We start from the raw sequence: 17,013 nt of genomic DNA, 5'->3' as shown, positions 1-17,013 counted from the left end.
TCTATTACAACATTTCTCTTTGTTCTTGTAGCAGGAAAAAAGGCTTTGATCTTATTAAGTATTTCCAGGCATATAGTAGATGGAAGTGCTGGTGCTGTAGGAGAGCATGGCTTGAAAATTGATAGCATGTGCCTGTTACGGGTCAGAGGTGACCTTTATGAGCTTGAAGAGTTAGTAAATAGATGACAAATCATATGATGATCCTATATCATGTTGCCCAAGGTTTTATTTAATTTTTTTTTTTAACTTCTTGCTGGCTTCTAGTGTTCTCTTGCCCAGGAATCCTGCAAGTTGGAACAAATTATTAATTTAAGTATATAGAAGGAGGATATATGAAGCTGAGGGGAGATTTGTGTGTGTGTGTGGTTTTTTTTAAGCACACAGTGTACACGCCAAATCTTAATATGAAACTTTCTGTAATGGAAATACTATATAACTTAATTTTTATGTCTTATTGCTTTCGATTATATTGTTCGGTCAGTTAGTAGTTGATATTATGCATCTCGTTGCTTGAGGTTTTGAGATTATCTGAATTACTCGATTTTGGGTAGTGACATTCCTTGGTACCTACAGATGTGTACAAAATCTGATTCACTTACAGGCAAAACAAGTGGGAAATGATGTGTTAAAAATACGTGGTGTGCTTATACTTCTTACTGAGTGTTTTGTTCCTTTAAAACTTTTTTAATTTGTAAGATGGAAGAAAGCCTAATATTAAACAACAGAATAACTACTCAAGCACCACAATAGATGTTGTGCACTGGCACATAAATAAACTTAAATTTTAAAAATTAAGTCTGATTAAAAAACGCTATTAGGAGAAGTTCTTTTTTTTGTAATTTCTGTATGTTTTAGGAGGGACACTTGAAAGTGAGAAGTCACGTTTTAATGGAAATGCCTCATCAAGGAGTAAAATCTTACCGTTATGTGTAACAGAAATTATTAAAAATATGTTTCAAGAATTTTCACCAATTTAAAAAGGAAAAAAAACCCTTTATCTGTTTCATAAAGGAAAATGAAGTACTTGCACTGAAATAGAAAATTAAACCCGATTTTTCTTTTTTTGTTTTCTCATCCTCCTTCACCTGTTGATATATAGAAAATATTTGTAGTTTATGGCAGGTTTATACAATTTCATTATGGAGCTCTGACAAATTTTGAAAATTGTGACAAAAATCACATTTATCTGTTCTTTGCTTTCACCTTTTCTCCACTTTCATTTCTACAAGAGCTGTGCTGTAGACAAGAAAACAAATTATGCAACCCTAATTAAAAAAAAAAAAAAGAAAATAACAGCACAAATCTAAATGATTCTTTTTTAAAGTTTGAATAGTAAGTGAAATAATTAAGGAAACTTCATTAACCGATCATCGTTGTTTAAATTTTGTAAAAATGAAATGGCGTCAAGATATTTAATATAAATTTTATATCTTGATTCTGCATGAAGAATATAGACTGAAACACAAGTTTTTCCAATTTTTTCAGTTCACCTACAAGTTTAGAAAGAAATCGGTTATTTTCTAAATGTCCTTTTTTCAGGGATCTGATGATCTTACTCTGTAATTATTTCAAACTAGATTGTGCTAATATCAGTTATCACCAAAATAAATCAATTTAAGATACAGTATTACTTATGTTTTATATCATCTATGAGTATTTCACATGAGAATAAATCTGAGTATTACACATCACTGTTGTATTCTGCACGTTGTACAGGTTAATATGATACACCAGTCTATGGATGTTTTATTGTTGAGTAAACATCGCTTTTTCTCAGCATAAGCTGAGGTTTCAATGATCCCTTTACGAAGATGGAGTTACTGCATCTTTTGCAGTGAATTTTTGCAATACCTATGAAAAAGTGCAGAAAAAAATGACAAGATGCAACTTTTAAATATATGTAATGCGTTGTGATTCTGTTTTTTGTAAGCTAGCTTGTGTATTGAAAATTTTGAGTGCAAAAGGTTATTTATAAACATGTCTGTGTATATACGTGTATGTGACATGTAGATATGGACAAATACAGGTGCGAGTATGTGGATGTGTATTGAGTACTTTTTAGTGAAGAAGCTGTCTTGTAGCCATTGCTATCAGAGTTATAACATCAAGAAAAGTATTTAATAATTTGGAAAATGCTTAGGTGACATGACAGCATGCCTGTCTGTTGCTGTAATGCAATAAATAACGTACCACGTCTTTTAACAGCAATGGAAAGTGTTTTCGGTTTGTAAATTTTTGAGCGACCAGGTGCGAAGAATTATTATTCAATTCTGCTTTTATTAGTATTGGGCCAGTTAGTATACAGGGAGAAAAGTACAATTAAATCTGTTCTGTGCCATATGCTGCCCACAGCAACTTAGACAAGGTCAAAGCTAACATTTGTAAGTCAGGATAAATAGAAGATCATCTGGAAAATCTCTAGGGGTACGCTGCTATGGACATTGAATAAAGAGAGGTAGGAAACGCTGGTCAGCTGGATTTCTTCTGTTCCTCACCCTTCCCTTTTCCCCTCCCCTCCCCACCCCTCCAAAAATGTACCACGAGTTCAGTGCATCAGCCCGAGAGTTTTCTCTGCTCCACTCCACTGGGTTAAACTGCCAACTTACTGAGCAGTGGTCCCCTGCCAGAAGAGGGTCTTGTCTGCAGCAAGCCTTATCGATGCTGTGGAGCATAGGTTGTGTCCATTTCCTTGGGCAAATGAAAGCAGCTAGGGATGGGCTCAGGTGCTGGGTTGGACGGTTCTATTTTTCTCAAAATGTGAGCACACCCATTTGTTCCATGGTTTTGCTTTCAGAAATGACATTCATGTTGAGGTCCGTTTGTAGAAATGCAGCAGTCTGTCGCAAGTCCAGAAACTGAGCCTACTAGCGAGTTCTGGGAAAAAATCATCAAATACAAAAGATACGATTGTATCTCTACTGCCGTATCTTCCTGTGGTCACTGGTGGTGAGGGGGATTCCTTGCACAGCTACGAAAGCTTTCTGAAATTCAGGGAACAGGTTAAGAAACAGGCTATTTGTTTTAACTTTTGTTTTTGTTTCTTTGAAAATCTGTTTTTAATAGGAATTTTTGAAGACTTAGTTGTATGCATTCTTTAGTAACAGTGTAGTTAGAAAAGCGTGGGGAAGAGGTCTTTGCTGTTCTAGTAAACGGAAAAGGAATCTTCAAGCATTACACACACATTTATTTTTGTTTTTCCTGTCGCCTTAAGTTTTTTTCCTCCCCCTGTCGTCACACTACGATTTAAAAAATAAAATCAAAAGAACAAACCAAAACATTTCTGTATCCTGACTGGGATTTTGGGTAAGTTGGCCTATCACATTTTAACATGACTTCAAAATTATCGTTTGCTGGGGAAGAAGCTAGGAAGCCTGTGTCATTGCAGTAGGATTCTGCATTTCAAAAATACCCAAATAGGCATGTATAGCACGCCTAAACTGCGTAAACATTTATTTAAGATGGAATTCAGTTTAGCTGCTTCAAGGAGTTTGAATTTTATACCATCCTTAAAAATTATGGTTAGATTTGCGGGCGAGACAGATGCTCTGTTTTCTTTGAGGACTGTTTTATTTTCTTTCTGGGTGGTGAGAAGAGGTTTTAAAATATATGAGCCTTTACACCTGGTATTGGAAACAAAAAGTAGGATTTAGGATGTGGTGTACTGATCTTGTTTGTGTATTAGAGCTCTTCTCCATTTTATCATCTTGCTTAAATATCAACTAAAAAATTCAGCTGTGCTTTTGGCAATTTCTGTCTCGCTGTAAAATAGTGAAGGGAAAAGTAATTACTGTTCTACATTCCTAAAGTTTTAGTACGTGGTTCTGTCAGAAATATAATAAACAAGAAAACAAGTCTCCTTTTTTCCCAGAGCTGCCTTTCAGCAGAATTAGCTTTTGTGGCAAAACCTGCAGATAATACACTGTAAAATTTTGCCACATGTACAAATCATTCATCGGCACACACTTGCTTAGTGCATGACTGATGCTGATGGAATGTAGCTGGGCTAGTTAGCAGAGTTTACAAGCTACAGAGAAGGTTATCCATTTCTACTGGATTCAAAAAATTGTCTCTCCTGCAGCTTCCTAAATATTTCCCAGGACTTCCAAGAATTGTTAATAAATAGAATTAAATGAGTAACATAATTTGTAATTTCATAAATAGTAAGCATCATGGGAGACTTGGTCCTGAGATAGCATGAGCTCATCAGAAGTAAGCTTTGATTGCTTCGTTGCTATTTTTTAATCTGCTTTTAACATTAATATTAAACATTGATAAATATTTAAGAATTTGAAACAGATTAAGGGAGAATTGCCTGAGAAGAAGTATGCCAACAGGAAGACTCTAAGTGTTGTATTTGTTAAATGCATTTATAGAATGAGACTTGGAAGCTTTACTTAGAGTAAAATTTGCTAACCCCAAATTTTCAAGTTAATGTTTGTTTACTGGCACTTGTAAATAGAAGCACGTTGTGTAATCCTTTGACTTCTCTTAGATGTATTAGGTTGGGGCTAAGTTCTGTGGCAGTGTTCATTGAATATGTTGAGAACAAAGGCAGATTTGAGAACTGGACGGTGCATATGCTTTGCCTAAACTGCTGTCGTACAGATCCAGCCTGCTCAGCACTACGTTCTGGAAGTCAGCTCCCCACCCTCAAAAAAATCTTTGTTGTCATCCTGCCTTTCCCACTGGAGAAATGCGAAACAGTGTCGGGTGTGGAAGAGACAGAAGTGGGTCTATGATTTGATGTTCTTTGCAGCTTATTTGTCCTACTTCCCTCTTCGGAGGCCATCCAGCCTCCAGAAGTACTGCGCTGTTAGGATTAATGTGTATTCTAGCACAGCTCCAAAAAGAGTTGAGTCCTCCACTTGATAAGTCATTTAAAAAACTCTTCTTGGCATGTGTTTATTGGAAGGGAATTTCCCATTCATAATCGAGAGCGTTGTGCTTGTCAGTTGAGAGGCACATCCTGTGCCTTTGGGTGTAGTGCATTTAAGGGGATTAGAAGGTGGGTTCTTCTCCTACCTGCTGGGGAGCGCCGGCTTCCAAGGAGACGGGGTGACCTTTTAACAGTATTCCTTGTCTTTGGGGGAATGTCAGCCAGGAAAAACTGGCTTGATACCTCCTGGATGTCACTGTTATCAGTTTAATAGCTAGAAGAGGCTGTCTTGAGCAGCCACGTCATATTTATAACTGCCTTACTCAGCTGTCGCAGAAGAGAAGCCCTTTAAGTAGGGCACAGGCTGCCTCGCTGCAGAGCAGCTCGCCTGGCCTCCGGCAGGCTGTGTTCTGCTGGGCTGGTCCTAATGCAAGTGGGGCTTTGGGAGCCAGCGAGCTGGTCAACCTAATACATCGCTTCCCAACTTAGGATGGCATTAGGATGGCATACCATCAACTTTTTGGGTTTTTAAAAAAAAAGTTATTTTGCATCTGATGGACTTCAGGTTAATCTTAGTAAATCCTCTCCTTTGCTTTTAAATTTTGTTTGTAGTAACACAACATAAAAAATTATGATTAGGTCATTAACCAGAAAAAAACCTGGTGCTCATCTGCAGGTGATCAGATGACATCAGAGGCCTGGTTTTAATTTGTGGGTAGTTCTGATTGTAACTAAAAGAGACTTGCTCCTTTTGTGGAATTGGCTGGCTATTTCCCCACATCTGGAGTTAATGAAGTCTTTGAGACCACATCAGTTGTGTTTTGCCGCAAGAGCTCTTTGATCTGAAAGATCTAGACTGGCACAAGTGCAGCTTCATAACATAGCAGCTATGTTTTTGCAATCTATAGCTAAGATACCAAAACAAGCAGAAACTCTATAAAAGTTGTGTGTCTGTGCGAGGACTTTCATGTAGCTATTTGAAAGGGCTTCTCTTACTTTGACACAATTCATAACATTTTTGTTATGTTAATGGCTTGTACATACATATCTGTAAATGATACGTTTGTACAAGGTTTTCAGCTCAATTTGCCTTTTGAGGTGGTGTTTGATCAGTTTTTGGAAATCAAATTAATCTAAAACATTAAAATTGCAGTCTGAAGCTTACGTTTACAAATCTCATTGATACCATGGTTTAAAAGTATAATTCGTAATTGTAGATTATTTCACATTTATCAGTGTACATCTTCTTGTCAGTGCTAAATGTCATAAAGCTTTGTTTCCACTGCTGTCCTGTGACAGTGATAGATTTTCCATCAGCTATAGCATATGCTGCGTTATTCTGCACAGCAGAACTTGTAAATTAAGCCCAATTTTGCCTAATATGTTTGCAGTCGTACGACTGCGAGTATTTACAATTTGACAGAGTGACATTTCTGTTAAAATATGTCAGAGGCAGGGAATATACATGCATTCATCATATATAGTAAATACATATGTACTGCTAACGTTGCTTATAACGTATTGTCATTCTGTCACTCAGATTTGATGAGCATCTCTATTTTACACTTATTCGAGAAATCTAAAATTTGCAAGTAAAATATTGAACAAAAGCTCCTCGGAAAGGCTTTCTTTCCTAAAATAGCTTTTTTTCCCTCTATTTTGATTCAAAATTCAAATTTAAAAACAAACATGCAGCTCAAAGTCCCAAGTTTTGCACTTGACTCCTTTTTATCAGGTCTCTTGTTACCTGCTGGTTTCACTGCATGGTTTGTATCCGCAAACGTGCCCTAGCTTAGTTCTCTGTGCCCTTGCGCTGATGCCACTGCAGCTTGATGGGTTTTATTGAAATTCTGTTGATGTAAAACGAGAGTGGTAAAGCAGCCCCCTAATATAAAGGAGCGCTGTCTGCAGGCACATGCCCAACCATTTGGTCTGACAACAGCAGGCTAGGAAAGCATTTGGGAGTAGGGAGGAGGGGTATTGGTATGCAAATGAAGGCAGGGACTTACCCACTTCACTTTCTAAATATCCGTATCAGAACATTCACCCTTCCAGAGAACAATAGTTCTCTTTTAGCAGACTTAGCTTTTTTGTTGGCTGGCTTGTTTTTCCTATCCCTTCTCTTGCTTGGTAAACACCGTGTACCAGAAAGAAAGGAGAGAGGTGAATGTTGTAGATGCATACGTAGGCCTGTATTTGCATAGGAATAGATAAAAATGTGCACTGCTGAGTTTTAGGGCACAGCGCGCTATCTGGGTTTTGAAGTTTTAAAATTATTTTTAATAATATGTGTTTATATTATCTAAAGCATTGTGTTTACAAGTAAGGTGAATGATTTACAAATAGAAGTCCTGCATTTTTTACTTTGTAGCAAAAAATGATTAGGGTTCCATGTTGCACTTGGATGTTCTTTGCTATCACGTTTATTAATTTGCCCTTTTTGAATAAATCTTTTCAGCTTATGCTAGTCATATTGCAGTATTTGGTATATTGACCACATTACTGTTACGGAGAAGTAGCGTTGCTTAGAAAAAACACGATTGTGGGTAGAGTCCTTGAGACTGAATGCCGGCTTTGTTGATTAGAATTACTTAGTCCTGAATATGTTTTACACGCGTGTGCACACATACATATATTTAGAGTCCCTAAAGTGGAAACTTCTAACCATTATGCTTATTTGGCTTCTTAAAATTTTTGATTTGTTAAGAAAATTGTTTGGAGGTCGAGGTTAGTCATTCCAGTGTGTTACACTGAAAAAAGAATGACGCTGGCTTTCTTTAATGCTAGGCCAGTGTGAAGGAAGAACTAGCTCGGTGTTGCAGTTTGAAGATTATTCTGCAAGTCTTGCCTTACGTTTATTTTTGATGACTTTACAAAGGGGTGCAAGGTTTTGAATGGTTGGTAAAACAGTTGCGTTAAAAGTCCTTCCATTTGTCACTGGATGTTCTTTTTCTTTCTGATTGTTGGGATGCCAACTAGTTAAATATTCAAACAGGCATTGAGTAGTTTTAAAGTAAATTTGTTTGGGGCCCAGTTGTTTTATCTTGGTGCTTTTTTTTTTTTTTAATCTTGAGCAACAAGTCTGTGCGAGTCATGCACTTAGAAAGCAAAATCAGCATTCAAGCTTTTATCAGGCCACCTGGCTGAGTTGGCACACCAGAAAGCGTGTTGTTGGGATCATTCTACTGTAGTTCCACTGTACTGTGGCAACTTGCTAAAAAGCAAATAAAACAAGGGCAACAAATGCTGCAGCTTGCTACACTGTTCTTTTTTTTATTTAGTTTTCTGCGTGTGTATGCTGTTCTGGATTTCTTAATGCATGACACCCAAATATTACTGAAGTGCTTTTATTGCTTTCCAATATTTAGGTGTATGCACCATCCCCGAGTTCTGATGATTTCAACAGAGAATCTCCAAGTTACCCGTCTCCTAAGCCACCAAGCAGTATGTTTGCTAGCACTTTCTTTATGCAAGGTAAGTAAAAAGATTTAAGTATATGGGTAAGGTATAACTTGTCCTTTAGGCAAAAATTTGAAGTTAGCCACTGTTACACAGAATGAGTGGGGAAACTTAAAGGTGATACACTGTTCTAGATCTTACAGCTAAGTTTTATATACTTCTAAAACAGTTAGATGAAGGGAGCTGTCTGTTGATTTAAAGTTTTTCTCATGACATTAATTGCTGACTGAAATTTAAGGGGATTATACACCAGGCCAGATGGACAGAATCCCCCATCCTTTGATTTGTAGGGGCTTCAGAGCAGCACACTGGAGTGATAGAGAAAAATGAGGTGAGGGCTTCTTGACTGTTCCGGAATTTGACTGTAGAATATCAGCTAACAGTCCAACTGCTCAAATGCTTGTGTATCCAGCATGCAAAAAAAAGGGGGGGGGGGGAGGGCGGGGATTGAATTGAACAAAATGAGAGCAGAATTCATTTCCTTGGCCTCACGTCATACAAGTAGCTCATGCTGTAGTCTGTTGGGGTTTTGGAGCATATTGAAAGCATGGCCTCTAAGTGCAGGAATTTACAGAGCACTTCAGTTTGTACTGCAGAAGGAAAGCTGCATTGATATGCCTCGGTTAAAGGCTTACGTAATGTAGTAATTTCAGTTGCTTAAATCTGCTATTATGGAATGTTTTCATATTTTTATGGTACTAAGGTATTTTAGACTATAAATTACTTGTTTTAGATTAATAGCTGTTTTGCACTGTATGTTTATGATGAGCTCTGCTTAGCCAAACTTCTCTCCCTTCCACCCCCTTTTTATTATTTCTTCTAGTCTGGAATTTTTATCAACACTCTTGATATAAATCTGGCCCTACTGAAGGTCTATGTAATTAGCAGAAGTACTTGGTATTTTCTCAGCTGTGGTTGGATTGCATTTCAGCTATAAAGCCTCTGCTGTTTTTTTGTTTTGTTTTTTATAAATATAGCAACAGTGTGGTGATAGAAAAATAGAAGACAGTATAAACTAGCCACCATTTTCCTGCTGATGTTCGTCTGAGTAGCTGAACCATGTATTCTTTTAAAATAATTTTGTAAAAGAAAGTAGAATTCAATACCACTCTTCATGAAATGTATTCTTTTTTTCTTTGTTATTAAATGTGTGTATGTATTTTTAAAAAAAAAAAAAAAAAAAAAGATGGGACCCACAACTCTTCTGACCTCTGGAGTTCATCCAATGGCATGAGCCAGCCTGGCTACGGTGGAATGCTGGGAGGCTCCTCGTCCCACATGTCCCAGTCCAGCAGTTATGGCAGCCTGCACACACATGACCGTTTGGTAAGTTATGCAGCGTGGGTTAATGTAGTTGTGCTTGTATATGGAGATCTCATTTACAGGAATTTGTTTTTTGTTTGCTCCTCATGTATATCAGTTAAAAACTTGGTTGTCAGAAAGAAAAGTCATTATTCTGACTTACTATGCCAGAATAACGTTCTTTTATTTATGTTTATTGTATAAGTAAAAGTTGTGTCTGTATAGTGGTCTGTTCAGAGGATGGGTAAGTCCCTTTCCTTAATAAAGAGCTGGCTGTTATGTATTTAATATCTTACAATATCAACGTTTATGTGAAGACAACTTTATGTCTTATGTCTGTTTCTCTTTTCTCTAGAGCTATCCCCCGCATTCAGTCTCACCTACAGATATAAATGCCAGTCTTCCTCCAATGTCTAGCTTCCATCGTGGCAGTACCAGCAGTTCACCTTATGTAGCTGCCTCACACACTCCACCTGTCAACGGATCAGATAATATTCTGGGTAAAAAATTCTTCCTGCATTGTTCTTCCTGCTTTTTTTTTTTTAATTTACAAGAAAATGAAATTTAGGACTGCAACATGCACAAAGTTAATAAATTATGTTCATATAAGTAGTACTGGTGTTACAGTTTTCAGAGCTGCCATTTCCCCAATGTAGTGTGCTGGAAAAAGGCAGGAAGACTGTTTCTTTGGGCTTCAGGGAGCTTTATAAACTGTATCATAAATTCCTCCCTTAACTGATTTGGAGATTACTGAGTAGCCAGTATGGTGGCTGGTTTAACCTCTTCTGTGCTTGCCTAGAAAGCACGAAATATAGTAAGATGATCTGTTCCTTGTACTTACTTAAATATGACATGTTTTGATCTCTTTCCTTCCTCATCCTTTTGATCAGCTTGGGAAGAGTTAGCAGAAATGAAATATGCTTCCTCTATTCACAGTGTGCCTTTTTTTCTTTTTTTTCACCTGAAGATTGTAGATGTGATGATGCACTACATCTATTTAGATACAGATGTAGAAATTAAATGGTTGTAGGTGACCTTTTTCAGTTTGATGGGATTTGCACTAGGCTTCATTTAAACTAAGCAGAATTTAGTTAGAGTGACTGTATTGGCTTGGATTTGGGAAGATGTTTTAAATGGCAAGTGTTGGATGATTTGGATTTCTGGTTTGAATGGTTCACATTCACATCAAATACAATTTTTTTGACATTAGAAGTTGATTATTGCAGAAAGGAGATTCACTTTAAAGGGTCTATCTTATACAGTAAATGAGATTTCAGAGGATTTAGGTCCTTCCTATGTTTATAACGGTTAGGTCTTCAGACATTCTCTTGTTTTGGTGTTTGGAGCAAAAGGGCACATCAAGCTGCTGACGTGCAACTAATGACAGGAGTGGCAGAAGCTTGGCGGTTAAGATCTTTTCAGGGATTTTCTAAAATAAACATGAGAGTATAATATAGGGAACTAGAACAGGGGAACAAGGAGATGTGCAAGGAGCTATTCAATGCATTCAGCTTCTAGAGTTAATGAAATGTGCAGCACTTCAGTGATAGCAGTTTAGGAATAAGCTACAATGATATAATTAGTATTTCTATTTTCAATGAAATGTGAAAAGAAATCAGTCTGTGATCTTAGACAGCAATTTTGGTCTTTTTTCTAACTACGTATACTTGTTGGTCCTACAGTTATTATGGTGATACTGTGTTTGACTTTTAAGAGGAGAGCATATATATTTAATTGTTTTAATGAAATTTTTAAGTACAATGAGAACTGATTCTACTCACACTGACTTCGTCAGAATCTCCATTTAAAGAGTGGTTGCTCAACTGTATGTGATGAATAAAAATAAGAAGGAAATAGATGTTCAGCTTGAAAAATAAGTGTTGGTTTGCTTTCCATGTTACAGGAAACAGAGGAAATGGTGCTGGAAGCTCACAGACAGGTGATGCGCTTGGAAAGGCATTGGCATCTGTGAGTAAAAGTTAAATATTCAGATCTTAAATGATGTGTTTTTATCATAGCTTCCATTATTTGTGTTCATTTTGTATTATCAAATGGGGGGGGGGGTCATGTATGAAGATAATGTTCTATGCTATATACGAGATAATCATCCACAAGGATGCAAGTGAAAAACGATGCTTTTATTTGTAGAAGACAAGTTTTGACTTATTTTCAAACAGCATATGTCCTAGATTTTTTGGTCTTCTGAAAAAAGAAAGTTGTTTATACGAAGTAAAAGATAATCATAAAAAAGTTTAGATTTCAATTTTATTTTCTATAGAGTTCTAGTTAGTCATATATTTCTAACGTTACTCTTACAGCACATCTTGCCTCAAGGTTCAAAATACATTCTCAGTGGCCTTATAAACCTGAGAGGTTTTGAATGCTGTCTTGTATAACTATAACTTATGGAACACGCTTTAAAATGCTATATGTGCATGAAGTTTGAATTTTAACCCTTGCTGGCGTCATGTAAAACATTGCAAGTGTCTCCAGTCTGCTAACAATGTAATGCTATGTTTACATATGCATGTTTACAGTGATTATTTCTGTGTTAATACAGTTAAATGAAGAAATAATTTCTTTGAAACGGTAATTAATTGATACAGATTGTTTTGAAAATAGGTCTTGTACTCAGTATCTGACTTAATTCTCATTATATGAGAATTTTCAGACTTACAAGCGGTGACTGGGGAAGCGCTTTGTACTACTTGTGCTTAGCAAATAGACTGATTCAAAAGAAATAATTGACTACTATGCAGCCCCAAAAGACCGTTCCTGGGTTGCATTCTACTTCTCTTACCTCATACCAGCAAATGGAAATGTGCATAGTCGTAAAGATCCTATTACTCTGCATCCCTCAAAGGGTCAAATGTTAAATGATCACCAGATCTGATAATGGCTGTAATGTCCATATTGGGTAGGAGAACTGTGACCTGCTGGCTTCGAGGAGAAAAAGGTTGTCTCTGTTGCTTTTGGGGCTTCAGCAAGTATACAACAACATGCAAGCACAGAGGGCAATTAACACTCCTTTTTGTCTGTTTGAGACCTGTCAGAAAAGAACTGGGATCATTTTGGCTCCTGGAAATGCGATGCTTACACACTTTAGGCTGTCCATTACTCTACAGATGTTTTAGGATGTCTGTTGTTCTGCAGCCCGACCAAAATTTGTTTTAAATTTGACATGTCGGCCAGCAAGACCTGTGGGACTTTGTGATGCTTTCCATTGCTCTCCTTTTTTTAACATTTTTTCTTGTCTTTTTATTGTTTTCCTATTTGAAAGATCCCCAGGTGTCTTTGCCCAAGTCCCTAGCTTGAGAAATCTAGGATGGTGTTTTGAGAAGAATTCTAAATGTATTGGGAGTGGAAGTCAGGGCAGAAATGTTTAATCTAACTGGTGGGTGGGCTTTGGTTGTCATAGAAACTTGTTTCTGTCATCCCGTGTTGCTGCTTGGCAGGAGCAGCCAGGTCATTCCATAAATCATTTCTGTCGGAGCTGATGGTGATGCATTCCATCTGCTCTATCAGTGCATGCCATAGTCTGCACACTTCAAATCCCTCGCCTCATCCATCTGCTCCCCCCGCGCCCCAACACGCACGCCCCCAGCACGCTTCCTGAGCTCCTTCAGGAGGGAGGGCAGCTCGCCCGGCCCTGCTGCGGGGAGGAGGGAGCTCCTCTGCCCCTGCCCAACAACTTAGCCCGCATCAGTCTGGTGGGTAGTAAGCCCCGGTACTTGTCTGGTTGGACAAAGTTTCAGTTAAATACTGCAGCTGTCTGGACTTCTATTGGAGAAGGCACAGTATGGCTTTCTGCTAGGATTCTGAATGCTACCGCTGCAACTGCTGAGAGGAATTTCTAGTTCTAAAATTCTGTTGGTGCACATCTTACAATAGGCCTTTCATGTGCGAAACATCAGAGGATACGACATTTGTTCTTCAGTTTAGGTATTAAAGACCATGCAGAATAGTATGTGATTAAACATGTAAGGCCAGATAATACATTTGCAAAGGTTCTTTTATTTTAGGTTTAAGCCTGGATAATTGTGGTCTTAATCTCAGAGTAGGCAAGAAAGAGAATTGTACATGAAAGTATTTACACAAAGTTCCCAAAGCCCTGTGGATTATGCATTAGTTTGGATAATGAACTAGTGTAGATAGAAAGAAAGGAAAATCTGGGTATTCGTGCCATTTCTAATGTGTTTCCCTGAACATTTGCCAGACAATAACCCTTTAAGATTGTGCCCATGGAGGGTTATATGGCAGGAGAAACATCTGGTTTATTTCATTGCCTAATGCCAAATCAAAACACTTGGTCTTTAATTTAGAGGAGATCAAACAGGAGGACTGTTTAACTTTGTTGATGATATCAGAGCTCTTTGTGATAACTTATGTTTTGATTCCTACCTTAGAACCAGGGTAAAGGCCTTTGTACCATCGGGTAGTTAAATAGCCACTGGTCCCCTAACAAAAGAAAAGAAAATGTAGGGAAGTTGACTTCTAAAAGTAATTCATGAATTAAGTTTCTTTGTTGCTTTAGACTCAATAACATTAGCATAACAAAGCCTAACTGAAATGTACACTGTAGTGTTTAAAAAATTGGACTAACAGCTCTGAGGTTTGGCTCTGCAGGCTCTCAATTGTGTGGCTTTTGTCTAAGCGCCTTTTCATTAGACCCTGGCATATTGGCACCCTGCTGATTGGAATGGACCATGACTGATGGGAGGAGGAGTCTCATTTGTTGCAGTAAAATGAGTCATGTTACCGTTTAAGCCTGGCAGAAGGTGTCAGGGTTGTTCATCATTGGTCATTTAACAGTACGGCAGCCAGGGACTGCTTGCGGGATGAATTCTGACTTCGTGTTTTATTGGTGGCTTCTTCTACTGTGGCTGCTGCTGATGATTATAAAATACAGTGAAATAAAATGGGCAGGTGAAGTGCTGGAAAACAATCAGTTCCAAACAAAGCGTGAGCTCCTTTGTTATTCTGACAGAATTTTATTTTTTCATTATCTTTTTATCTGTCTGTGGAACTTGACAGTTCTCAGACTGGCACTGAGTGCCTGACCGGGGTTTCTTTTATAGTGATGTAGTTTGTTCTCCTAAGTATGATTTTTGTAGCATGTACGAAAGGGATGAGGTGTTTTATTAAGGAGGCGATGGTCTTTCCTAATCTGTGATAGGCCAGGACGAAGCAGGTGGTTTTTTGCATCTTGGTTGTCACTTCACAAAATACAATATGCAACTTAACCAAGTCCCAGTTTATTGTCAGCTAAATGTTGAACTGTCATATTGTCTGTGTGAAGAGACATCAGCCGCACTGCCAGTGAAGATTTTTTTTTTTTTTTTTTTAACTGCCATCTGATGACTAACAAATTCCGGTCTCTGCTCAAGTAAAACAGGTTTGAACTGGTGACCCATAAGAAACATGTTCTGAAGTCCATAGCTAGCTTCTAAACCTATTTAATTCCCTTTGCAAAATGATTTTCTGGAGACTTCTGAAATTTTCAGATTAAAGCTTTGAATGTTGTGTCTTGTATTTTTTGTCAGGACTTTTTATGACATTAATAACAAGGAATAAATTGTTGCAATTGGAGGTTTATTATCTTAAGGGAGCAATTGATACAGAAATCAGAGAGAAAAACTGTATGCGCTGCAATATGTACAAACAGCAACAACGTTTCTGGTGCTTTTTATTTGAGAGGCACCAGTAGTAATGAGAGCTGAATGCTTTCCCCCCGTTTTCTCTTCTGAAGAATTAATTTTTAATTTTAATTTTTAGATGAATGTGACTGATAAAATTTCTCTCTTAAGACTGGGAAGTTGTTTTTCCTCACTTTGTGAAGGTCTGTTTGTTGTAATTATCTGCGTACTGGTAACTCATTTATAATTCCCCTTCTGTGATTAAAAAGCTGTAGTTTGTGCTATTGGTAAAGTATGAGGAAGTTCGATTTTGTGTCATTATCAAATGCGGGCTATGATTATTTTGACAACTACCTTAAAGTTCTCTAGATGTTTTCAGAACATAGTAAAGCACAGCTCTTTTACTGTGTATTCTGACATGTACTGATATAAAACCATCTTGTCTGTTCTTAGATTTATTCTCCTGATCATACCAGCAGTAGTTTTCCATCAAATCCATCAACACCAGTTGGATCACCATCACCTCTTACAGGTAGAGACTAACTATTTGTCAATAACTTGTTTGTTTTTTGAACACAGCCTCCTTGGAATCACCATGAAATCAGCAGTAGCTTCCTTGAGTAATTACTTCTATATTTTATTTTTCCGTTGCACTGGATCTAAATTTGTAAATATTTTGTTATGGGCATTCACTTAGATCCTGGCAACTGGCTTTGAAAATTAGCTCAACTAAAACAATCTTTGAAAACACTGAGTAACCATATACTATCATAGCTATGATAATATCTGGACAGATACGTACCATTGGAGAGAAAGCAGTGAGTTATTTGTTGTTTATGTTGCTGTTTTTGAAACTATATGTAAAAACTGTGGCAACTTGCACTGAGAAACACAGCAGGTGTTTGTTCCCTCTCTGAAAAATAGAGTAGTCTGTGAGAACATCCATTTTTTACACAGGATAGCTTTTCATTCATATCTTTCACGAATGCTTTCATTCCACAGGAGAATTTCTGGCATTTTTCAAAATAAATGTGCTGTATTGCAGCCACCTCTGTCACCTGTGCTTTGTGTGTTACTGGTGTGAATGTGGAAAGAAGCATTCCAGCGTGGAGATGAACTGTAGGCAGCTGCCTGCAGCTATTAGTGGGTTGTGCAGCTTTCACAGACACTGTGGCCTCAGCTGTCTAGTAAAAGTTGAACAGCTGTTCTCCATACAGAGAGGACTGTGAAAGCTCCATTGACTTAAATTTGTTGTTTAACAAAGAACTAGAATTACAAGCAAGATGATGTAACTTTAACCCTGTTCTTTCCTATAGTTCAATTTAAAGTTTATAAAACATTTCCCATTCTCTGTTGTTTAGCATATTCCTACGGATTCCTGTCTGTTGGTCACCGTTTTCCAGGAGTTGTTTTTTGTTTTCTTTTTAATAAAATTAACTTGTAGTGAAAGATGTACAAAATGAGTGTAGCTGAAAACTTATGTAATCTAGGTGAATAAATCACTAAAGTTATTGCATGCAAAGTACAGTCATATGCATACATATATGAATATGCATATCTGTGTATATAACATCACTCAAAACTTGCATCATTTGTATTTCACCAGTGTTTAATGAGGACTGTTCTGGTTTTCTGTGGACTTAATGGATTAGTGAATATCTGACATGGCATACCTGAACAGCTGCTTTTGGCATTTTTCCTGTAACTGGAAAATCCATGTTAAATTGAGTAATGATGGGA

General features: G+C 37.4%; 1 protein-coding gene across 18 annotated transcripts in view; it reads left to right on the top strand.

The window, feature by feature from the left end:
* TCF12 (transcription factor 12) overlaps nucleotides 1-17,013 on the top strand; it is a 165,292-nt gene that overhangs the window by 126,323 nt on the left and 21,956 nt on the right. For all 18 annotated transcript variants that reach the window (XM_083851151.1, XM_083851138.1, XM_083851149.1 and 15 more), the window contains 5 exons: nucleotides 8,245-8,350; nucleotides 9,522-9,661; nucleotides 9,993-10,137; nucleotides 11,541-11,605; nucleotides 15,727-15,805. In XM_083851151.1, coding sequence (XP_083707277.1) covers nucleotides 8,245-8,350; nucleotides 9,522-9,661; nucleotides 9,993-10,137; nucleotides 11,541-11,605; nucleotides 15,727-15,805 — 535 coding nt within the window. The remainder of the gene's footprint in view (nucleotides 1-8,244; nucleotides 8,351-9,521; nucleotides 9,662-9,992; nucleotides 10,138-11,540; nucleotides 11,606-15,726; nucleotides 15,806-17,013) is intronic.

The sequence above is a fragment of the Anser anser genome, assembly GCF_964211835.1.
Source record: "Anser anser genome assembly, chromosome: 10".
NCBI classification, from domain to species: Eukaryota; Metazoa; Chordata; class Aves; order Anseriformes; family Anatidae; genus Anser; species Anser anser.
Note: the sequence above shows the minus strand (reverse complement) of the source record. Positions and strands in the feature narration are given on the sequence as shown.